The sequence below is a fragment of the Tetrao urogallus genome, assembly GCF_951394365.1.
Source record: "Tetrao urogallus genome assembly, chromosome: 8".
NCBI lineage: Eukaryota > Metazoa > Chordata > Aves > Galliformes > Phasianidae > Tetrao > Tetrao urogallus.
In genome coordinates this window covers 10,167,716-10,193,417 of record NC_136821.1, presented here as the reverse complement: position 1 = coordinate 10,193,417, position 25,702 = coordinate 10,167,716, and the positions used below count along the sequence as shown (strand labels likewise).

General features: G+C 42.3%; 1 protein-coding gene across 1 annotated transcript in view; it reads left to right on the top strand.

Annotated features, from left to right (window-relative positions):
- PDIA5 (protein disulfide isomerase family A member 5) overlaps window positions 1–22,311 on the top strand; it is a gene marked incomplete at both ends in the record, with an annotated part of 90,495 nt that extends 68,184 nt beyond the window's left edge. Inside the window, 3 exons of the mRNA XM_079539145.1 lie at window positions 10,641–10,711; window positions 19,199–19,333; window positions 22,231–22,311. Of these exons, the coding sequence (XP_079395271.1) occupies window positions 10,641–10,711; window positions 19,199–19,333; window positions 22,231–22,311 (287 nt within the window). The remainder of the gene's footprint in view (window positions 1–10,640; window positions 10,712–19,198; window positions 19,334–22,230) is intronic.
- Between the last annotated feature and the right edge of the window lie 3,391 nt (window positions 22,312–25,702).

Here is a 25,702-nt window from a genome sequence, read left to right as displayed (position 1 = left end):
CAATTCATAGCTTCGCACAGGACCACCCAAGCTTAGGTTAGGTCTTTTCTACAGCTGTAGAAATGGTTCAGAGATGGGGACACAGAACCCATAGATATGTGATCTAGAACACTTTAGGCAGAGCTTTACCACAAGGTCACAGCAGCTGATTCACCCCCTCTGCTCAGCACTAATGAGGCAATACTGGAGTGTTGTATTTAGTTCTGGGCTCCCCAGCACAAAAAGGACGTGGATGAGCTCTCGTGAGCACAACAAAGAGGTAGTTTGGTGGTTGGTTTGAGTTTTCTGGGGGAGAAAATGTGTTGTTTTGGGTTTTTTTTTGCTTTATTTTTGTCTTTTTGTGTAGATCTGATTATCTGTAAATAGCAGAGGCTCATTACACACACCTCTCACCTTAATTCTTGTACACAAACACATTGGTAGCTTTAAGAATTAGAGACCAACTTACAAAAATGTATTCGTGTTGTTTTGTGGTTGAGATTGCTGTTTCCACAGAGACTACAAATGAATTAACTGTCAGAACCTAGTGTTGTATATAGTAAAGCATCACTAACAGACTTAAATGATGAGGAGGAGTTGTTTATTTTTCTTAGATCAGTCACTTTTAAGGGGAAGGACTTGGTGCTGAGCAAATTCATTCTATTGCTAATTTTTGTAAAAACACAAAGGTGCTCTTAAACAACAACAAAATGTTGGCTGCAGTGAGAAATAATAGGAGTGAAATGCTCTCTTTTTATGGTTTGCAAGGGCAGCAGTTGCCAATGCTATTAACTTGCCAAATGGCCTCAATTTGCAGGACTCAACAGGGTTCACCAAGTGTATTTTTTTAATAAATACTTTGCTGGGAGCTGATTTCCGGTTTGCTTCTCTGTTCAGCAGTGAAACTTTCTCTTTGCTGGAGATTATTTTTGTCAGCTGGAAAAGGTTACTCTTTGGTGAAGCCTGACCCACAGAGGTTACACAGAGAACACCCAGAAATAGACCTTACTGAGGGTGATTTTAATGAGGTATCTTGTATTGAGGGTAGTGGCTGTGCGGTGACGAATGGATATGCAATTAAGACATATCAGCCTCCTTGCTTCTTCCCTCACTTTTTTTTCCTAAGCCTTTTCCTGAAGGACTGAAAGAAATGAACCAGGGCACTTAATTTTGGTGGAATCAAGGAGGAGTTTGGGATGGCCTTGTTCTAAGTTGTTACTGGGAGATGGCACCTGCGTATTGTTCTGGTATACAGCAGAAATGTTCTTTGGCTTCCCAGTCAAACAGGAATCTGACAGTGACACATCATCACTGTCTGATGGGTTGTCCCCTGGCTACTGAGCAGCCAGAAATTGGATCAGAGTGAGGTTTTTAGTTCTGACTGTAAATCAGCCCTGCTACCCCTGTGCATCTCATCAGCAGCACATGAAAGGCTGAGGGCTGCAGCAAACTTGCATTAATTTTACTCACAGGTAACCCTGCTGTTCTGGTTCTGTATCCCAGTGTGCTCCTCAGTCTTTCCGCAAAGAAAAATTTTCCAGTCTCTTCCATCCAAGTTTTGTGTTGAGGAAAATGCTTGGCAGAAAGCACTGAGCTGGGAGTCCATGCTCTGGTTGCCCTGAGCGTAGAGCAGGTGTCAGTGGGTTTTTGCTATTCATGCTAACAGTCAGCTCCTGTCTGCTCCCCAGACCTACCAGCATGCTTCTGCGACCTGAGCTGCTTTCAGAAAGCTGCTCTTAAGAAATCAGCGGTGGATCCTTCTGCTCCCTTCACTGAAGGAAGCTGGACAAAGTTGGCTGCTCTGTATCTCTGTGCAGGAAGCTTTGGGCAGAGCTGGCTGAGTGATTCTGCATGAAGGAGGCTCAGCTAGCTGAAACACTCAGTATCTGAGTTAACAAAGTCCAAATGTATCAAGCAGAGTAGTACAGATGAGTTCAGTGCCCTGAGACATCCTCTGCATGGCTCTCACCAAGTGTTTTCCCATCATTGTCAAGCACAACTTGTTAGGTTCTCATTAGGAGGCTGTATTGAGGAGTCTGAACAAAATGTGCATGATTGTAAATGAAGTTTAAGCTATCAAAAATGACTAAAAACATGCTGAACTGCAGTGCAACACTGAACAGAAAAAAAAAAAGTCCATTTCAAGGCAAAACCCTGTGCAGGAAGGATGTTCTGAATGTTGGATGAGGCAGCAGCCAGGTCTGGGCCCTCTGATAATGAGGCTGCAGATCCTGTGTGCACACTGCAGAACTGCAGCGTTGGCTTCATAGTAGCACTGTTCTCTTGCATTAGCAGTGCTCCTGCTGCAGGCCTGCGTCGACGAGATGCGTTTGTGCTGATGCCATAAAGCACATTAGCAAGCTGGTTTTGGTAAAGGGTGAGCATGTACAGTGGTGCCTGCAGTCAGGCTCTCAGAGCTGCTCCTAGCCCCAGTGTCTGTGCCAAGGCTATTAATTAGCACAGAGCATTTTTAATTGCTCTGAACTCACAAGTTCAGAACGCCCTTCATTGGCTGCATGTAGCTGTGATGAGTGCTTACAGTAAGCTGGCCTGGAGCTGGGGTATTAAACCTAACTTTAGCAGGGTGACTCTGTTCATTTCTAGTGCTGTGGGTTTCTAGGGATTTAGTTTATGTATCCTTGTTCTCCTCTGCATACCCAAAAGTGCTACAGAACTAAAGGTAACACTAAAGGTAACACAGTTTGCAGGGTGCAAGTGCCTTGGTAAAGCACTTAGTCTGAGAATGTTGTGATGAGCATGGACAGCAGAGCCTGGATTACAGCTCAGGAATTCCAAGCTCTCAGCTTTGTGTAAATTTCTTCTTTCTCATAAAATCCTTTTTGTCTCAGAAAATCATAAGAAATAGATTTGAAAATAGCCTTTTAAGAGATCTGATCAATCTGGAACCCTAAAGGGGAGTCAACCATTTTTAAATCCTGTAAAACTTTCCCTAAAGCTTAGTGCAGAATGGAAAGTCTTTTAAATGCTGACAAAATAAAAGTTCAAATAGGTTGGGAAAACAGGACAAGAACAACAAAAAGACACAACTATGTTGAGAAATTGGTATCAGGCTGCCTGTCATTGTTAGGAGTGAGGCAAGCTCTGGTTGACCCGGTGCTTAAATAAAAACCTCATGACCTTTACTGAATCAAAGGACAAATCCATCTCAATTATTAATACCTTGTGTCTTGGAAATACGATTATGCTGTGTGTCAGGACATGTCATAAAATGAGCTTTGATTCCAGATATTTCAATTAGAAGAGCCTCCAGTTCTCCACTGGTAGAACAGAAGCAAATTAACCTTTCAGAACATCTCTGAGCACCTTTCTCAGATCTGCCCGTGGTTTCAATGACTTGTATAGCTGCACGAATTGTGCTGGTTTAAGCAGTATATCTGTTTTTGGCTCTTACCTGCGCAATTACTGCCCATGGCCTGTCTTTCCTTGATTGACCCAAGTTTTAATTCTGAATAATCACCTGGAACTCTTGAAATGGAAACAGACTTTGCTTTGCACTGCAATCTACAACTCCTGGCTTTGCTTTGATAGCTGTGCACTGTTCTGCTTTCTCTCACTTAGAATTGCAGTCATTTGAACAGCAATAGCAGAGGGCATATCTACCCCTGTCATTTAGTCAGTGATTATTTCGAGCAGTGACGAGGAATCTGAAAGCCATTCCCTGCTCTGCACTTTGCTTGCTGAGCCCTCTGAGGCCTGGATGCTTTTGCAGCAGCGTGAATGGAGTCAGCCCCTTGCAGCCGGGCTGTGTCACACAGGGCTGGGGACCCAGAGAGTCACTTAACCTCTTCCTGACTCCATTTAACCTTGGGTGTAATGATGGAGAGTGATAATTGCATCTGTCTCTCTTAGGGCAATTTGATGCGTAATTAATTGATCCTGGTTAACGGGTTAACACATTTGAGATCACCCATTGAGAAGCAGTAAAAGAAGTGGAGAGCCAGTGGGGGAGCAGAGCCCTTCCTGCAAAGAGCTGAGCAGACAGCACATGTACTATGGTCTCATATCACTGGAATTGGAGACATCCTGCTAGGAGCTGGTCAGTGCTTTGTTCTGAAAATGCTGATGGTTGAAAGTTCTTCTGTTTGAGGAGGAAATAGTTTGCAACATGAAAATGTTTGTGTGTTTAAACTGTCTTTGAAAAATCTCATGTAAAATGTATGCACCCAGCTCTATGAGTTACCACATTTTATTATGTACAGGATACTGAAAGCATGCACGCAGCTTTGGTGGGGTTACACAGTGTTTATTAACAGGGGACGAAAAGTGTAGGGTCATACTGTCTGATGTCAGGGTGCCTGATGTGTTCTGGCAGAGCCACAGTGGGATGCTCTGGTTGGGGTCAGCACGTGTCCTTCACGTGCAAGAACAGCAAAAGCCCATTGCTTCCAGCAGCTGCAGCTTGTATGGCAGCATCTCTTGTAGAAAAGCATTCCCTTTCAAATTCAGAATCACTAGTGATAAGGAACACAAGTTGTTTCTTGTCTGAAGTTGATCAGTTTCAGTTCCCAGTGAGCTCTGGAGGATACTGAGTAGCTTGAGTCGCGTGTTAAAGTGAAAACTAGACTGGTTTCCTGATGTCTGTCATTTCTGTCTTTGGACTGTGGCTACTGACACACTTGAGCTTTTTGATTCTGTTTGCAATAAAAAGTACCTCCCCATCCTTTTGGTTTCCCTGTGGGTCTTCTGAACCCCCTCCATTTAGAACACGTTTTAGAGTTGTGGATCCAGAACTGCAAGCAGCATTTTGGAGGTGCCAGCATAGTGGCCCTCTCCACACCTACTTAATAGTTTCATTTATATATTCAGTGAAGTTGCTTCTGACAACTCCATTTTCTTTCAAAGCTATTGCTGGTATTATTTGGATTTCTTCTGCTTCTAATACATTTAAAGCCCTTATATACTTAAAAAATCATTATTACCTCTGCTGACTGTAGATACTGCTTTGATGTCCATTTGCTTCCTTTATCTATTTTGTACAAATTGTTAGCTTTTGATTTATATTCATTAAAAACAGCTTCACCTTTCTTCTATGTGCTATGTTAATACAGCTTCTACTCTTCTAAGGGAACTGAATTAACCTTGTACTGTTCAGCTGTAGAGAGGTTATGTTATATCACTGGGCTTTGTAGTTTCAAATTAAACAAAGCATGAAGTAACTTAAAGGACTGTTTCATATTTAAGCAAGTAGAAACCTGCATCTTATGCAAACAGGACTTGATTCCTTTAGGCAATTCTGAACATTTCACACAACTTTATTTTAAATTCAATAAGATGACTGTTGTCCAACAAGGGGCATCTACAATCACACACCTCTCAGGAGGCATCTTTATAATTGTTATCTGGTCCTAATACCTTTGTACACTGGAGCTTTAAGAATCCCTCAGTTTTTCTTTTGGCTTTGTCATCATTAAGCAGTTAACTTGGATAAAAAGAAAAACCCTTCCTGACAAAAAATACTGTTTGAATCTAATAATGATATGTGGGTTATTCACTTGATCGCTCAATTACTTTTAAACTTTACATCCCATCTACATCCCATAGGACCATACAATTATGGGGAATGTTACAGTTGTGCATACAGGATATTATTTCTATGGCTTTATTGATTTTTACCACCACAGTGTATGCTTGATTACTTGTATTTCTGGGGTGGTGTGCACTTTTTTTAATATCAGTTTCACTTGTTTCTTACCTTAGCTGACAAATTACTTTATATTGTTTTCCCAGGTCTGCTTTTTATTTAAAAAAAAAAAAAAAAAAAAAGTAGTTGGCAAGCTAACATGAGCACTTAATAAATTCTACTATTTCCCATGCAATATTTTGGTTTTACACCATATATACAATTTTCTTTTTTGTGGCATAGTGTTGGAAACTGCATCCAGCTCAAGTCTGTTCTTTATTTCTTCGGAGTTCTCAAACCTGTGTTTCTGTGAGGATGAATCTTGCTTGTATTGGCCTCTTCAGCACCATTGTGGCCTCAGACCAAACCCAGATCACTCCTTTTTTCCTCAAAGATGCCCCAGCTATGCTGTACCACACAGCTGTTCCTGCTGTTGGTAAACTCAGTCTGCACAAAATAAGCTGGGTCATATATTTTCCATCACTTCATCTCTCCCTCTTCCCCCCCAGAAAACATGAGCTTTCCTTTAAATGCCTCACGCTGATTAGAGAAGATTTAATCTGACCATTTCGCCATCCCCTCAGTTGTCATGAGTCTGTATAAAACCTGTTTGCCTCCTTGCTTTCCCTCATCTCCTGTTCATCAGCCATTCCTCTTGAATTTTTACCTACCAAAACTGTATTTTTCCATGTTAGGAACCTAGTTTTCAAGGTCAGCTATGTATCTTTGCCCCCTGTGACTGTACTGCAATTTACCTTCCCAGCCCAAACCAACTTTGGCATGAATAATAAAGTAAAAAAAAAAGTCTGATGTGGGTTCACGTAAGACTTTTAATGTTGTAGTGCAAAGACAAGGAGATCTTAGGGCCTCTCCGTAGCAGATGTTCTCATGTGAATTCATGGGCCTATGGCATAAGCAAGCAGTCTTGGTGTGTTGGCAGGTTGCAGCAGTTAGGCCCAACAGGTACCTCTGTGCTGTGTGGAAGAGCCTCTGTGTAGTACAAGATTTTGAGCATGGAGATGTGAGAAGATCTGACCACAGCTGTATCAAGGTTGTGTCATTCACAGGCCAGGAACACAGAGCAGCCCTAACACGTGTTGCTGCGTGTGCACTAGATTTTGAACTTTCTTGTTTTCCTGCCAGGTGATGCAAGTGTGTCTGCATTAGGAAATGCAGTTAGCTCACCATTTTCGGAAATGGTTATAGAGGTTTTAAGTGCCAATGCTGGGATCCTGGGGAAAGTCAGGATTTTTCCGCAGCAGATTTCTTATGGATTTATTAAATCACGCAGGAAATCACTGCTCCAATTTGTTGTTAATCCTGTTAAGATTTGTTAATAACACAATTTGTTAGGAACAAAGACAGAAAATGGGCAAAGTAAAGACCTGCATTTGTGTTAGAGGTCTCTGCCCCAGATGTGCTACTTCCAATGATGCTCAATAGAAAATCCACCTCCTGGTCTTGTAGGAAGCGTGTGCTTCTACAAAAGGCCCAGATTGATCCACTAAAATGAAATTAATCTTCCTACCTTCAGTCCACGGCAACTTAATGTTCTATAAATACGTCTGAGAAGGATGTAGGACATTTTGATTCTTGACACCTCACTCATACCTTCAAATGCCACCAGTTTATTTTCCTTTAGTGGCAGCCTATTTGGAAAATCCTTTCCTAGGAGTCCACATGCTTTCCTGTCCCCCGTGTACAGCACTCAGTACATTTTCTTTCTTTCCACTTTCAAATCTGGAAGGTAGTGTTAACACTTAAAAATAAATGTGTGATAGTGGGTGTGAAGAGGGAATGGGGAGAACAAGTTTTCCGTCTGTCAAAATGAAGACATCAACCTCTGCTTTTATTTTTTTGGCATGTGTGCCTTAAATAGAATGACTGGGTTGGGTGACTTCCAAGTGTTTGCTACATTTGGCAATCCTTCTAAATTGTAACAGATGAAGTTCTGCTATTCCATATGATACTCTCCTTCCCCCTTTTTTCGGTGACTCTGTGAAGCTCCTTGGGAATTCAGCACAGCGTTCACATCTGTTCCGTGGATGGATGTCCAAGGCTAACAAAATGCCTACTGGACTTGGAGTTATCTCTGCCAAAAGCCATATGGCTGTGTTTTAGTTTTGCAAGCACAGTGCAGTAAAGAAAGGATGGTGGGCCAAGAGAGAAGGGAGGGGTGGCATGGAGCTTGAAGGTAAGCTTCTTGTCAGTCGGTATTAGATTGGGAAGATGAACAGGTCACAGAAAAGTAGAAAGTGAGCATTGGGAGTACAGGTTAGTTTTCCAGGTGTTTTGAGTTATATGACAGTTGTTTACCCAACAGGCTGTCCAGGAAAGTGGTGGGGTCACTGTCCCTGGAGGTGTTCAAGAACCATGGAGATGTGGCACTGAGAGATGTGGTCAATGGGCACGGTGGGAATGGGTCAGTGATTGGGCTAGGTGACCTTAATGGTCTTTTCTAACCTTTGTGATTCTGTGATCTTCTTCATGTGCTGCTTTTGAGCATAACCTCATAGCATGCTTACTCTTGCCTACTATTTCCAAAATACTGTAAGTGTAGATAATTGGATACTCCCTTTTGGCTTACAAACATGCATCTGTTGACACTTCTCTGAACCGTCAAGAACACAATCTCCCATTCAGGTTGTTCTGATTCTGTTGGAGAGTGTGGCTCATGGAGAGCTCTGACCTGCTGCGACTTGAGAAGGAGCTTAAAGCAAATCCGTACCAAATGCCCCATGCTTCCAGGTCTAGCGAATGCAAAGTGGGAACTGTGTTGCTGATGAATCATAAAGCAAGATAATGTGAAGTCTTACATTTCTCTTGAGATGTCTTCTTGAGAATTGAGAATTTGAAAGTTGGTGTTTGGTGAAATTTAAATTTCAAGCTGAAGATGATGAGCAGAAATAGAGACCTGAAAAGTTTCAGAATTTTGGAGTCATTATGTTTAGGTGTAGCAGTTGGGCACCATGCTTTCCAATAAGCTGCAGTGTATGAACATGTAGACTAGAGCAAGCATTCCAGTTTTAGAGTGGTCTGATTTTTCTTATAGTTTTTTTTTCCCTCTACAATTGCTTTTAAATGTTTTTGCCAGTTCTGAGTTATTTCTATAGAGCAGTGTTAACAGGCTAACCGTGGAGTTCACCTCACAGTACAGGACATAAGCAAAGATGTGTCAGGAGACTGACTTGACCCAAAGGCTTTTCAGTGCTAGGCAGATGGAACAGGCAAATGGTGAGAGAGAAGATGGGTTGCTGACATGGACTTTTGGGATGGGAGCAGTGCTGGCAGCCTGGAGCAGTAGCCTCCTCCTTATCTTTCTTGACTGGTTTCTCCCTGACAGATGCTGAACTGCTCAACAAAGTTGATATTTGGCAGGCTGTGGAGGATGCGCAGGCTCCAGCTGAAATACAGCTGCTGTCAGGATAGGCTGCCATTATATTGCATAGAGTTTGAGATCAGTAAGGTGGATTTGGAGAAGCGGCTCAGTTTCCCAGGAAATGTCCATTTGACTTCTTGGTGCTATTAGGCACTGCACAGACTCTCAGTGGCATTCATACCTGTGTGTCATTGCAGTGCTTTTGAAATCCCATTCTAAAGAAAAAATAAAATTCAAAGTAGTGTGTGTAAGTAATGAAATTGTATTTTGGTTAACATCAAAGGGGTATGAAGCTTTTCTTTTGTGAAAAGGGATGTGCAGAGTTCGTGTACAGATACTGTTTCTTCTCACCCCAAAGAACAAGTGCAGTTTCAGGAAGTAGCTTTGAGCCTAACAGGGCATTTGTTCAGTTCTGAATTAAAATTAGCACATCCACTTCTTTACCAGTGTTTTACAAAGACGAACAGCAGTAGCACAAGCTATAATTGGAAGTTGTGAACAACTCATCTGTTCTTACCCAGAAAAAATACCAGGATGAACTCTTGTGCCTTCATAGAGTTATGTGGGCTTGATGGAAATGAATCCTTTCCTTTTGTTCCTGTATCTGAGCAGAGGAAGTGTCCTGAGAGTTTGCTTCTTATCTACTTGGGAGGGAGGTTTCAGAGATGCGGGCACTTTGTTTTTCAAAGTTTTCCTGTGTATTGATATTTTGAGAGCAGTTCAGATTCATCAAACAGTAAGCCTCACATTTGAGATAAGAACACTCAAATCTGAATGCTGAATCAAGAGAGCTGTTCCTGTTTCATGTGTGTGTTTTCTTTTGAAATGTTTGAGTGTATTTACTGTACAGGAAGGGACAGAGTGGCCCTTCGTTCAGCACTGTATGGTACCTGCAGGTGTCGGGCAGGCTCCCCCACAGAGCTTTGAAGTTCTTGCTTGCTGTCTGTAAAACCTTTCTGGGGTCGCCCATTTTGTGATAAGTGGGAGGAGAGTCAGGAAGGCCAGCAACAGTCATCCTAACCCAGGACTGAGCTCCTCCCTGTACGTGAGGATGTGTTGCCTGTTGGACTTGCTCTTCCTCACCCTTGCGATCGCAGTGCCTTGGCTCTAGCACAGGCAATTCCCAAACACATCCAAATGCTCCTCATGGTTTTTAAGACAGTTTTTGTTCTAGCAACTTCCTTTCTAAATTCCAGCCTCCTCCTGTTCACCACAGAACTATCTTTATTCCTGTCTCTAAATGCAGTTGTATCTGTGGCAACAGCAGTTACAGCCTATGTGGTAATACTCACGAGGAAGTACAGAGCACGGAAATAGTTTGTCTGTTTGTGGCTAGTGATGGTTCAGTGCTCTTAAGTGACTGGCTATGGGGACTGGCCCCCAGTACCTAAATGGGGACTTAATGTAAGTATATGCTTATATTGCTTGCAGGATTTTAAACACGTGCTTGAGTTCTTGTAGCTGGAACACATGGTTTGCAGATGCCTAGACCTGCTCTATTCCTCCCACAGCTGGAGAACTCTCATCTAGAATTATTTTTGATACAGTTATTCCCCTAATTCACCTACATGTCTTGAGTTTGTCATGGTATCTTAATTACAACTAACGTTTGTATTGTTCTTTTCTGCTCATGTCAAACAGGGTGCCCTCACTGTAAAAATGCCATTCCACATTTTACAACTGCTGCCGAAGTCTTTAAAGAAGATCGAAAGGTAACTAATTTGCTGTTGATCATTTTGGACATATTTAAGAACTTTCCATCTGTGCTTTGCAGGCTTTACTTACTGATGAGGTGGTAGGCTTGCAGGTAAAATTGCTGTTGAGCTAATGGATGTGTATGTGCGTCTCAAGGGCTGTATCTTTTGGGTCAAGCTGATTTACACTTCAAACAGCTTCTTTGTTTTCTTTTATTTGTTTTATTTTATTTGTTTTATTTTCTGTTCAGTCCTTTGTGCAAGAGCTTTTTTCTGTGAAGCGAGGCACATCGTTTCTCAGTGAAAGATTAATAAAAGATAATTAACCCTTGCTTGCATAAATATATTACATTCCTGTTGGTTGGCTGGCTTGAGTCCGGGATGTTATGCCCTTCTTAAGGGCCTTCATACTTCTGCCTTGAAGGTTCATCTGATGGCCAGAGCGCAACATATTATTTCCATGCATCAGCTGAGCCATTTTAATGGAGGGCATGCATGTCTGGGATTTAAAAAAAAAAACAACAAACTGAGCCACTGGCTTAAGCAGATAACTGCTCAGAAACATGCTTATTATCTCTGTGAACTGTATTTCATTCTGATCTCTGTTCTAATGCCACTGTGGCTCTGCGTTTGGCTATGGCAGGGAAAAGGTTCAATTCAGTAGGGAAATGAAGAGGTAATTTTAAAACAGTTACACCCCTACGAGTCTGTCTACTTCCACAAGGGATGAATTTATGGTGCTTTTTTCTCTTCCCTGCGTGTTTTTTTTTCTGTAACTCATAGAAGCTTCAGATTGTCAAGAAAGAAATCATTTCTCTAGCACCGAATGCATCAAATCAGCAGTCCCTCACTTACATCCTCATGCCCAGGTTGCACATGGAAGATTGAGAGCCATGCAGCTCTCACTTCTCTTACTGCTGTAAATCAGTGCCTTTTGGTTTCTTATTTCTTCCTGAGATCGCTAAGAACGTATCCTTGTTTTCCCACCTTCCTCTAGTTTCTTCCTAAATTCATTAAAATTTCACCCAGAGGAGATGAAGCAAATATCCCACACAATGTGAAGCTTGTTTATCAGAGCCCCAGGTTGTATTAGCAACCGATGTGAATCATAGCACGTTATATTGGATGTTATTGGACATAGAGGTGGTAAATGCAAGTTTGTGAAGCTTCCGGCTTGGACCACAGGTTATGAGAGGGCTCAGAGCAAAGCTGTGGTTGGTGGTTACAGTTCTTGATTTCAGTGTAAGGCTGAAGTAGAGAAGTATAAAATGTAATGAGTTGGAACAGGAGGGCCAGTAGGGAATATGAGGACCGGTGCAATTTTGAGGAGTTGTGTGCAGTTAGGGAAAATGATGTTATTCCACCCTAGTGACTTACGAAAGTGCCAGGGATTGATTATCTGGGGAACACTGTTGAACTGTGTGCAGCCATAACCTGACAAGGTTTCTTGCTTCCAGTAGTTGCCCTTGTGGGAAAGAAAACAAGTCTACTTAAAACTTAAAGGTGCCCAGCTGTTCCCACAAGCCATGCTGGGCAAATCCCCGTGTTTCAGACTGGCTGAGCCTAAATGTTTCGCTAATTCATGCTTCTGTGGGGTTTGAAACTTCTCTAAAAATAATGCTTAAAGAGAAGTGCTTTTTCCCCCAGAAACGTAGAAGAATTATTAAGTGTATTCCTTTTGAGTCTGTAGTTCTGGCTCCTGTCTTGTCTTTTTTTTCCCCGGAGAGAGATTTTTTTACTTTACAGGAGTAGCATTTAAACTGTATCTTCTTTCCAGCAGGGGTGGTCCTTTAATTAAACATTTAATTCTGCAGAAGCCAAAGAAAAATGAAAAACATTCCAGCTGCGAATGGTTGGAAATGGTATCTTAACAGGTGTCCTCTGGGAGACTTTGCGTGTTTACATAGGAATTTTAAAGATGAACAGAAGTCGAAGCTGCTAAAACCTGTCTCTGGCTCTTGGGATTGGCTGTAACAGGGTGATTTTGGTGCAGCATCCCCCATAGGGATGTGTGTGGCACTGTGTGCTTTTAGATCATCCACATTGCTGGAGTCAGAGTTCAGAAACGCTGTGCTTGGAACTTTGGCTCTATGTGTCAGTTTGGTGGCTACATCACTGCTGGTGGAAGCAGGGATCCTGGGTGCTGGCCTAAGAGCACAGCCCTGGGTGTAACCAGGGAGGGTTCTTGCAGAGCTCAGGCTGCCTGCATGGCTTTCTTGGCCTGAAGGCATTCAGTCAGGAAGAGCAGATGTGGGACAGGCTGGTCTAATGAGGCAGCTAGCGTGTTGCTGCTTTCAGTTATTTAAAAAGAAAAAAAGAAGGAAAAAAGCCATGTGGAATATTCTTGCCTTAGGGGGATGTGGCCTTTGCATACAGCTGCTAGGGGGAAAATCTTTGGCCTCTGTTTCGCAGCTGGAATTTTGGCAGTGACCAAAACCAGAAGATGCACATGTGAGGGTTGTTGCTTTGCAGAACAGATGGAAGATGTGCACTAACTGCTCTGGAGACTCTTGAAAGGGCACCAGCTAAATCTTAAATCTGCATTCTGCCTTTTGGCTTATTGGAACATTCAGCTTGAAGGAATTGATTTGTAATGCTCCAGTTTGGATTAGCTGAAGGAAAGATATTGACTCTTCAAGCCCTTTCAGTAACAAATCTCTGTAACCCTCCAAAGAGGCTGCTGTTTAGGCAGTCTCCTCCAGTTCCAGAGAAGTCTGTTCATGTATAAATGCATTGACCCAGATCCCCTGCAAATGGGTTTGTACTGAAACCACAGTAGCAGAGATTGCTGGAAGGACTGCAGCTCCTGGGCTGAGCTGGTGTCCCAGCAGGGATCTGCAAGTTACAGTGAGACTGGTGAGTTCCCACATGTGGTGAGCACTGGCTTTGAGGGCCCGTTTTGAATGTGATGATAATCATGAAAACAATGTATAGAACCACAGAATGGCTTGGGTTGGAAGGGACCTTGAAGATCCTTGAGGTCCAACCCCCTGCTGTGGGCTGGTTGTCCCCCACCAGATCTGGCTGCCCAGCACCCATCCAACCCAAACTTTAACTCCTCTAGGGGCACCCACAGCTTCTCTGAGCAGTTTGTTCAGCTGTACTGTCTAGAGTTATCCAAATGTGCTAAATATTTGAGTTTGGCCAAGAATTTCATCTCCCTTTGCTTAAAAAGAATGTGTTGAATTTCTTTTTAATTAGGCTCATTAAAAATGGTGATGTTAGCACTGTACATTTTGGTGACTTCTAATGGATCTTTCCTTTGCAAATAGGCCTGCTTTGAGAACGGCTGATGAATTACAGCCATGGTAATGCTGCTGTGGTACGTCAGGACGTCTAATAATGAATCATCCATTCACGAGGCCATTTGCATTGAAGGCAATAGCTGAATCTCAGCAAACTTTAGCAGGCTAGTTCGTAACTGTTAGGATCCAGAGCAGGTAATATAAATAGAAACTGTGGAGTAATCGTAGAGAAGGGTGTGCATCTGTCTTGCTCTTAGGTACTTTTAAGACATTTGGCAATAACAGACTTTTTTTTTCTCATAATCAAGTAAGTGTCCTATGGAATTGACTGTACTTTCAGGCCATTGCTTAGTAGCATTCTTCTCCATGTTGCAGTTTTAGATTTATTTTAATTTTTTTAAGCTTATCATATATCATTCCTTCCTCAAATCAATATTCAGTTATTCACTTCCATTTTCATAATAAGAGTCAATATTAGCTCCAGCAGAGATTTATTCCTTGAATCAATAAAGCAGTGTATGGCAGCGCATATTTTAGCAGGAGGGAGACTGTGATTGCAGGATATTTTTTCTGTATCATCGTATAGCAACTGGGAGACAAACAGTTAAAATGAAAGGGGTTTAAAAATAGAAAGGAGTTACTTTGGGGTCAAGGAATCCCACTTTCAATTTTCAACACATCTGCTTGAACCACTAGCTGTAATTTTGTACCTTAACTGCAAGATCCCCCTACAAGAAAAAGTTGCTTCCATAATCCTTTCAGAAGGGAACTGTGGCTGCTGGTGTATGATTAGATGATACTGCAAATACTACTTCCACCTTCTAATACTTGCACAGGGAAAAGCAACAAGAAGAGCATCGCCCCTTGGCAATTCTATGATTGTTACATTTGAGGCATGTGGAGATCAATGGTCACACTTTTAGCATAACTCCACTTCTGCTTAAGCACCTCACTGAAAAGTTCTGATGTTTACAACAGCTCGACACTCCTGATCAGAGCACTTCATGTGAACAGTGTGCCATGCTCATTTCCCTTTTTTAAGTGCTCTTTCGAGCTGGATGTGCATTGCTCACATTTAAATGCAGTGCAGAGTTCAACTTGTGACTACAATTCAGTTTCTGCTTGTTTGGTAAAACCATAAAATGTTGCCACGGGACTTATCTTTTGAGATAAATATATTTTCTAAGTGTTGCTAGAATCATAATAAACTTTACCAGCTATGGAACAAAGGAGAAATTCAGAATATCAGAACCTGATATTACTACTGTTGTTCACACTAAGCTGGTGTTATTAATTATTGTTATAAGCTGCATAGTAGCTGTGAGGAACTACCAATAACATCAGGAGGACTGGACATATTGTAGGGAATTTCCTCAGGCACTGAGGTCTTCTGATTGACTTTCTTCTCATTCAATGACTATTCTGTTCCTACCACAGCTACTGAACAGGATAGTGATAAACCTGGGCAGCGCTGCCTCTGGAGGGAGAACTTTTGTATGATGACATGTTGTCAATATTTAATGCGGTGCAGCTTTGGTTTATGGGGAATCCATAACCCCATGGAGTTTTGTGTGTGCTGCAGGTAAAGCAGTGTTGTTCTTGTTTATATATTTCAAAATGTTTTTGTTTTTTTTTTTTCCGGTGAAATTCTCCCTCTGGTCATAGGAAAGTTAGAAATGCTCAAGAAATTAAATTTTAGCTCCCCCGGTCAAAAACTCTGTAAAATCCATAAAATCAATCTTGTCTTCTGAAAGCTGTTATGCTGCATTGTTTTTATCATAATGAACATTCATAGACACACCTGAGCCTTACCCCAGCTCTTCCTGGTGAGGAAGATCACAGATTTTGCACATTTTTTTCCTCTTCATGATGATACATGTGCACATAATTCATGAGGGTTGATGCCAAGTGTCTTGGCTCCTGGATGTGTATCTGGGATGTCTTATGTCAAATGTCTGAAATTTCTGGTTAAATACAGTTGTTTTTACAAGGTGAGGCATACGGGTTTTGCTAACCCATGCTATCCAATGAACTTAAATGAAGACTGGCTGCTCATAGTTGAATTTGAACATTGTTTCTGAGAACAGCGTTCCCCAAAAGTCTCTCACCTGAGAACCAAATGTTGGTGGAAATTTTTCTGCACTTGTTTTTTCTGACTCAGTTTCTTTCTGTGATGACGCAAAAGCTGATCTTTGATAAGATTGAGAATGAAAGCAAAGCTTCTTGCAACTTGTGGCTGCTGGCTTGAGCCAGGACTCAAGCAAAGACCTTCCTTTGGAGGGCTGCTGTGACATTTCCCTATGGTGATGATCTGAAAACTACTGTCAGAAATTGAGCTGAATATTTATAGTGCATAAAAACATTGTCAGAATGAAACAAAGGGGTATTGGTTCTGTCTGCTGAAATTCTGATATGTTGTGGAGTTCAGTTGTCTGGAGTTGATGGAGTTGAGAGTGGAATCAGTCCTCAGTCAAAGACTGTGGTTTGCTACAGGTATGTTCCAGTGTTATTTTTCTCTTGTTGCAGTGTACTATATTTGGTCTTCCACTGTGAGGCAGGCAAAGCAATTAGGAGTGTGATGCTATGGTAATGAGTGCACAGAGGTGGTAGCAGCCTCTATATTTAGGCTGACTTCACGTTTACACTCTAAAGTAATCAGTCAAGCTTTCCTAAGTACCCTTACTCAGCTGCTGTTGGCAGCAGGCACTTGAAATCCGGCCCCAGGATGCAGACTTGGGAATTAGACATCTCTCTGTGAAATTTTGCTCAGGTCTGCATGAGTTACGTTCCTTCTGAAAATTACCATTTCTCTCCCTGGCTTTAAGAATAACTGAGTGTATGCTCTGAAGAGTTGGGCTCAGACATTTGTAGAGCGGCAGTGAGTCTATGGGGCCATGTGGGAGCCTGTGTTAGGAGTGCTTCAGGGTACAGCAGTCCACAAATGTGTTCTCCAAATGCTGCTCTAGATGCACATGTCCCTTGCTGTTAGGCCTGCTAAGGTAGCATGGCCATTGCAGTCATGTTTATGCTGGGATCTTTTTGCCTTACTTCATTGCATGACAAAGGCGCAGGTGGAGCACCTTGTGCTGTAGAGGAGAGCTGTATTTCAGGCACTTACACATCGAAACTCAGGAGGGGAATGGAGTAAATGCATGCAGTTAATACAGTTGCTGTTGGTAGACACAGTTTGAGCTGTTCACAGTTCCTTCTGAAAACATGGGAAAACAAAATACCTGATTTGGAGGGACCAGCATGACCACACGTCTTGGTGGTGCTTTCACACAGGCTGCCCGGAGAGGTGGTGGAGTCACTGTCCCTGGAGGTGTTCAAGAAGGCTGTGGATGTGACACTGGTGTTAGTGGGGATGGGTTGGGGTTGGGCTGGATGATCTTTGCTAACCTTAGTGGTTCTGTGATTCTCTGATACTATGATTGTAGCTCTTCAGTCATCTGATTAGAGGCATCAAGTAACGCTATTGAACAATGAATGCTTAGTGCGCTGCATTCCTTTACCATACCTTCTCCTTGCTGAGATCTATTCTCACAAAAGCCTTTTGTAAAGTAATGGGGTTCTTTGCTCCAGCCAAAGCCAGCCTAGATGATTCCAAGGAGGTGCAGATAAAAGGATTCTCTCCCTGGCAGCATACTAAGGACTAGTTTTCCTAATCTCCAAGGCTTTGTCTGAGAACAGGTGGATCATCAGTTGTGATAACGCTATGTCTCAGTTTGACTACTAAGATGTGGATGACTGCACATTTACCCTCCTCTCTTTCTGATTCTAATCTCTCCCTATGTGGTATTAGAGAAGTTGAGGGGGAAAGAAAAGCAATCTTACTTATTCTTCCTGCTTTTGGGGAGCCAGGACTCGAGTACTTTTTGTAAATGAATATTGTGACATCACATAAACGTTTGTCAGCATTGTGAGGTTTCTTGTACAGAGAGGTAGCCAACAGGGCTCTAAATTTTGGCTGACTGCTAAGGTTAAGAAGACATTAAAACTTGGATGATCCTCTTCACAGTCTGTTATTCCTGCCCTTTTGTATAACTGGCTCTGAAGAAATAGGAGTCTTTCTGTTCATAAGGAAAAAAGAAAAAAAGTGTGATCATCCCTGTTTGTAGCAGCTGTCAAGAGCCTTGTCTGTGTAATAGCCTTACAAATGTTCTAAGCAGGAAAGCAAACCAAATATTTAAAGTAAGAATATTATGTACCTTACGTGTGTTTTCCATCTGAAGGTAGACTCCAGTGTGAGCCTACTGAGCATTGTTTCGTCAGGCTTTGAAAGCCAAAACAAAACAAGCAGGTTAATGAAGTTGGCTTTTCCATTCTCTTTAATTGCTGTTAGGTTAATGAGATGGGGTCTTTGGACAGCTTCACCATGAGACTGAAGGGCATTGTGGCATATTAAGTGATCTTTTAATTATGGAGAAACAGTTCAGCTGCAGCCTCAGAGTCACGCAAGCACAAGGTATTTGGTCACATTGTTTGAAGGAGGCACCTGTAGTGGGAACCTGAAGATGTGTCTGCTATGAAATTAGCACTTGATACATCATAACCCATGACTGCAAAAATTATTCTTCTAGTTTGTAGTTTTTTGACACAGCTTGTGCTTAAACCTGCTTACTCTTCAGCAAAGCACGTCATGGGGTTGTGAAGGCAAGCAGTCAGTGCTCAGAGCCAGAGCTGCCACTCACTGCGCGGTCGGTGTGAAATGGCAGCAAAGGGCTCTACTTCTTTGCGTTACAGCCTGTGAACTGTGTTTTGGTTTAACATGAGAAATGTTAAGTGCAGCCCTTTCTCAGTACTTCACAGGTTCGGGTTCCAAATGTCAAATGCTCCAAACTGGAGTTAGCTTGAGCTGGTGCTCGGGGGCTGCACTTCCTCGTATTCCCTGTTGAGCAGGCAGGCTGCATCCTGCTCAGTTGTTTGTGTGACAGTAGCATCTAGAGGCTTCAGAAGGAATTAAAGCCCATTTTGCTAATGACTGTGCCTACATACAGCCCCTGCCTTAAAGCATAGACAAAAAAAGAAGACACGGGAAAAAAAAAGAAAACAACAGATGAAAGCAGGCGAGCTGTGCACAAGCAGCCTGCTTCCCTCCTGGCACTGCTCAATGGACAGGACTCCTGGACAGCACTCCTCTGCTGTGCTCTTGGCAGAAGACATGAGTCTCTCCCAATAGTATGTATAAGCTGCAGCAGCATCCTGACTGTGGAGTCTTGCTTGGTATTCTGCTGCCTCATGCTGATCTCTTGCATTGCAGATCGCCTACGCTGCGGTGGACTGTGCCAAAGATCAGAATCATGACCTGTGCAAGCAGGAGGGAGTTGATGGCTACCCCACCTTCAACTATTACAACTATGGGAAATTTGTGGAAAAATATACTGGAGAGAGAGGGGTGAGTAAAAGCGAATCATCACCTGATAAAGGGAGGAAGTTCTCTGCCTGCCTTGCAAAAGAATAAATGCTGCGTGGTAAATTTTTTATCATACTGAAAGAATGTATAACTGTTTCTGTTACTGACACTCACAGATGAATCACTGCATACCGCACCACTGTGCATTTCTGCATTACAAAAATATTTGGTTTATTTTAGGAATATGAGGAGAGGAAAAAGAAGATTTGGTAATGCTTTGTTACATATTTAATTTTTTAAGCTGAAATCCGGAGTCAGTTTGCACTGAGAGAAAGTGGAGATGTATTACAAGGGCTGCTGCTAGGTGCAGAAATGCCAGAAGATACAGATCTTGCTCCTGTCACTTCTGGAGCCAGTTCATGCATATACTGTAAACATGCTTCAGTTCTACCAGGCTGCCAAACAGACCATTGGTTTCACAGCGGGGACAGAGCTGTCCTTTGGAGACCAGAGGAAGCTAAATGTCTCATTCTCACTGGGTCAGACTCAATCGTGTAGCTCAGGATGGATAGTCCAACTGTGCCATCTAGCCAGCGGACTGAAGTTTCATCCTTTTGTCCTGCTGTGGCCATCTAATTATACGCTATGAATACAGTGAGCAGAAATGGAATAATGTGTTCTGTAAAATGCCTGAAAATAAGGAACTGATGTGGTTATTTGTGTGTTGTCATAAGGATGTGGAGAGAGGTTACTTCTCAGCAGTGATTGATTGCTGAGAGAAGCTAAGGTCTACAAGAAAAGACCCTGGGGTCTTCAGGCTATCCAGTCATTTTACTGAAAGAGCCCTTTGTGAAAGTCATTGCTGCTGTTACAGTGTTTTAGTACAAATGTTTAGTTACAGTGTTACAGTACAAATTATAGAGGAGCATGATGGAAAAAAAGTCAGAATCTGAGGTTCTGTCTCAGTCAGGATCTTAGGGAAGCCTTCATGGAGCTTGGCTTCCCTGTTTTCTCCAGCATTGGGACCACAGTAATTGCCAGTTTGAGGAGCTGATCCAGGCCTTGTTATGGATACTGTGTTAAGTTCAGATTGGGGATCTTTTCTTAAATTGCAGAATCACAGAATGGCCAGGGTTGGAAGGGATCTCAAGGATCATGAATCTCCAACCCCCCTGCCACATGCAGGGCCACCAACCTCCACATTTGATACCAGACCAGGTTGCCCAGGGCCCCATCCAGTCTGGCCCTGAACACCTCTAGGGATGGGGCATCCACAACCCCTCTGGACAGCCCGTTCCAGCACCTCACTACTCTCTCTGTAAATAACTTCCCTCTGACATCCAACCTAAATCTTCCCTCCCTCAGCCTAAAACCATTTCCCCTTGTCCTGCTGTTATCTACCCTTTCAAAGAGTTGACTCCCCTCCTGTTTATAGGCTCCCTTTAGGTACTGAAAGGCTCCAATTAGATCACACCGCAGCCTTCTTTTCTCCAGGCTGTCTTCACAGGGGAGGTGCTCCAGTCCCCTGATCGTCTTTGTGGCCCTCCTCTGGACCCTCTCCAACAGCTCTGTCTTTCTTGTACTGGGGGCTCCACACCTGGACACAGTACTCCAGATGGGGCCTCACAAGAGCAGAGTAGAGAGGGACAATCACCTCTCTGTCCCTGCTGGCCACCCCTCTTCTGATGGAGCCCAGGATACCATTTACTTTCCGAGCTGCAGGAGCACACTGCTGGCTCATGTTAAGCTTTTCATCCATCAAGACCCCCAGATCCTTCTCTGCAGGGCTGCTCTCAAGGACAGTTCCTTCCAGTCTGTAAAGTAAAGTTGGGTGCAGTAACCAACAATTAGGTACAATTTCAGCTGCAATCTTCATATTTCTAACCCCTGCTTACAGAAATGATAGGTGAAAGGAGATTGCCGGTAAGAAGAATTTAGGAAGACAGGAGTGCTCTGAGACCACAGCAGTTGGGAGATGATTATCCCAGTGCTAGAAAATAGACTGACTAATACTCTGCATGCAGCCAAATATTTATTGGCTAAAATTGAATTACCAAACAAGAACATCACGTTCTCTGCTGCTGACAGCTGTGTTCCCTTTCCACCTCTCAGCCCCATGGTCTTCTGCTTCTACAGCATCAATTAGGTTTTATTATCTCCAGTGGTGGCAGTGCTTTGTGCAGTGCCTTCTGTGGAGCTTCCAGCTCTGTTCACACATCTGTTTCAGTAACAAAGCATTGTTCTGTAACGGGCTTCTCATGAGCACAATGGCACCTTCTGAACCACCTTGGCCAACTACCTTGTACCTTCCAAAAGAAGGCACTCGACATCTTTAGAAAAACAGTGTTGACACAGTTGTTGAAATACAAAGGTTGATGTCTGAGCATCCAGATTCAAAATTTTGACTGTAATTTTCATAATATTTTGAAAAACTATAATTCCCTTAATCTGGATAGTGGAGGAGGAGAGACGTCATTAGCAAAACTATTATGGGACGAGGAGCGGTGACAAATATGTGTATAGGCAACAAAGAATCCACAAACAGATTTCAGAATGGCAAAAATAGCTTACAAGTAAGGCAGGACAGTTCTTTGAGCAGTTTCAGCAAAAAGCATATGTGGCATTTCTGGGGGCAGTTTTCAACCTTCTGTGACTGCTAGCGTCTTTCTGTGTGCCATCTCTTCACAATTTCTTGTGGAAAATGGTGAACTGTGGAATCTCTTTGGATTTTCTCCTTGCCTTTTAGCAGAGCAGCACAGGGCCAGAGTACTGCATGATGGAGCAACGCAGAAGCAATAACCATTCCTTAGTTGATAATGTGCCAGCTTCCATTGGCTGTTGGACACAGAAGCTAGAAGTGTTCTTGGCATGCAGTTCTGTTTGTGGATTTGTTAAAATATATATATATATGACCCATATATTTTTTTCTTCTAAAACAGGAAGCCGGATTCACCACTTTCATGCGAACCCTTAGAGAAAGAGACCATGAGAGAGTAGGAAAGAAGAAGGATGAATTGTAATGTCTGCCTCAAAAGAAGCTTTCCGCTGCACTGTGAATGGTTCCAGGTCTTTTGTTAATGCACCTGAGACTTCACACGTTCTCAAGACAGAGACTTTTTTTATAAACAGCCATGGCCATTTTGTACAATTTTGAAATAAAGTGAAACCACTTGATTTTTAAAAGGAAAAAAAAATAATTAGAATGTTGCCATAATGTTTTAAAGAAAAACTTAGCATTTTCTCTCATGTTGTGAGAGTATGCCCACTGACACTCCTATGCAATATTTTTGTAGTCTGTAGTGTGTCTGTAGGTGTTTGATAAGGTGGTTTTTTTTAAGGGTATTGCAGTACATGTTTAACAAAACAGCAATGAGGGGGGAGGGAGGAGATGACACTTTAAAAAGAAAAACAAAAAGCAGCAGTGAAGGAAAGTGGACTTGCAAGACAAATATTATCCAAATGCAGTTTTACATTCTTCTGAAATACATACATGTTCTTCGGTGAAATCTGGGGAAACAATATTAAGGTGCTCAGGGATAGATAAGGTGTTTGAGTTAAGACATTATCATTGGCCAATCCAGATCTGTTGATTTCATTTCATTCTCTCTACCAGGACTGTTTACATACCTCTATAGAATGTATTGATTTAATTGACTCAAGTATCAAAAACCTACAAAGCATGGGTAAAATTAAACTAAGCCCTCATTTTTGACATCAGTATTGACAAATGCCTCTGTACGTTATGGTATGAGTAATGATCTTATGGGATGTGCAGTTACCCTTGTAGGGTACACAGCCTCCCTTCAAGTTTTGACTGGGCCATCTGAAACATTTGCTGAAAATGTTACATTTAAATGTTTTGATAAATGCATACTACTTCTGATAATGCAGTAATTATATACATTAATGTTTACATTCCCAAAGTTTATCCACATTTGTATGTTGGAGAGTTTCTTTCTGCTCTGGAAGGAGTTGCATACACAATCTGTTAGACAAAGCCATCCCTGTAAAAGCTGGATTAGCAGCAGTTGACTTGTTAACACCTGATTTTTTATTTTTTTTTTTGAAAAAAAAAAAACATTTTCTGGAGGTACTTATGGCTTTCACAGGAGGGGAGCAAGAGAGGAAGGAAGTTGTGGTTCACTACAAATAAATCTGAAAAAAGAAAGTTACTTTTATTGTTGATCAGCCTTGTTTGGATTCCTCTGTGTTGGGCTGTCCAAGAGAACAACCCCAGGCAGTGGTGGAGCAGGCATCTGCAGGATGGATGCCCGCTCTGTGCTGGGGATGGCGTAGTGTCTGGCTGTGCCAGGATCTGCATCCATCCACCTTCACACTCAGCAGCAGACCAAACAGCTTTTTGCAATGAAGCAACACGCCTCGGCTCTGTCACCTTCCTTTTGCTCCTCAGTCTGCCTGTTTCATTTTCTGTTTTGAATGTTTTAATGGACAGCACATCACTGTGCTGCCCAGGAGGTTCATGGCAATTCACCTCCTTTCTGGATCTGTTTTTGTCCTTTCTCTCACCCAGTGAATGGCCCTGTGTGGTTGGCACTCGTTAGGCTGCTGCAGCCTGCTGCAGCCAGTAGTGAATAATCTGGAATACCAGTAGCCTGATGGTCTTGTATGGTAGCCAGCTTGTTAACTGTGACTTAAATTTAAAACTGGTGGAGCTGTGCCAAGTATTTTCCCTTTTTAGGCACCTTCAGTCTCTTCACTTAGTCAGCTGTCCGGTCATAGCTAATATCCTAGGGTGAAAGAAGCTTAATTTATTAAGAGTCTTACTGTTTGTTTTCTTTCCTGTTAGCAAGATGCTTCATGTTGCATTCTGTGCTTTTGCATAAAGTCATGACAGTTTTCTCCAAGCCAGCCTCGTGCTTGGCAGCATGTGTTCCACCCTGCACTTAACAAGTAATACGTACTGATGCCATTGGATTTGAAACAGGAATTTCTTTGCCTACCGGCAGACAACTGAGAATGATAGTGCAGAATTTCCTGCAATGTTTTTGATCTCAGAGTCAAAGCAGCTGGCACTAAAGAAGGCAAATAGTCTCCAGAACTGCTTGTAGGCTGTGCCTGTGTTTGTGCTAATTGCTGAGAAATGTGGACTTCTTTTGAAGGGAAGAAAATAAATCATTGCTTGCCAATGGTGACATCACTTGTCAGCATCGTTCTGAATTGCAGGCTTTAGTAAATGTTTAGGATAGGACAATTGCACACTGTGCTTCAGATCCGTAATTCCTTACAGCTGGTTACACCATAATAAAATTTAAATTAAGGATTCTCGTTTTTCCCTTCGGTCTTTTGTCAGTTACTTCTTGGCCTTGGGCTTTCATTTTTTTTCTTGGCTAATCATGTGTTAATGCACAAATATAAAATATTTGAGAATAATCTACCTTCCGTTATGAGGTTGTGATTCATCTGGTTTACAGCCTGAATTTTTTTATATTTTTATTTTTTTAAAAAATCCATTTTTGAACACCACAAACAGTTACATCAAGTGGCTGATGTTAGCCTTAGTTACTGTGAGCCACAGTGTGCCATGAGCTAGGAGCTTTACTTCCAAGGTCGTTCAATTGGTAAAACCAGGTTTATAGTCAGTTACAGTGTTGTAATTTCTGATGTCTCCAGTAAAGCAAAAGTTAGTATTTGTATTTGCTAATGGAGCCAGTTTGTTGATATTTCTGTCAGTCAAATTAAGTTGAAATTGATTATTTTTACATGAACTGTGAATCAGAAGTATCTAATATGTAAGAGCTCTTATTTTGTGTGAAATGACCAACTGGTCCAACATGCTCAGACTTACCAGCCAGTCCTGGGAGATGCATGACCTCAGCATTTGTAATCACATAGGAATTTCTGCCATGATTCAAAATGGGTAATCTGATGTTTCAAATCATGAATCATTTATCAGCAAGAAACTTGCTGATAACAAATGGTTTGGAGTGAATCAGAGTGTTCTGCTCCGGATGAGTTTGGTCTTTCAGCCCTTCTAAGATACCTGACATCTGCTACACAGTAAATCCTGAACAGATTGAATCTTGTTGAGGAAGAGTAAAACCTGTACACCAGCAGAGGTGTGGAACAAGAGGTGTGCATGGCTTCATTCTTCAGCACTGGTTTGGACAAGATACAATAGCCCACTGGTCTGGCTAGTCCTGTTGTTAGACCAAGAAATTATAGGCAGCAGGAGCAAATATTTATGCAGACTGGTAGCAGCTGCATGGGAAGTGGTTTCCTATCTAATGAAAGATCCTGAGACATTGGATTACTTTCATCCCTCAAGGGAGTGGAAAGGGAGTGAGACAAATCTAAAATGTATGAATACATAGACGTGTGCAAGTCAGGTCGGAGTCCCAAGTCTGGGCACATGGTTGTATTGTTGCCCATTGCAACACCAGTAATGGCTTG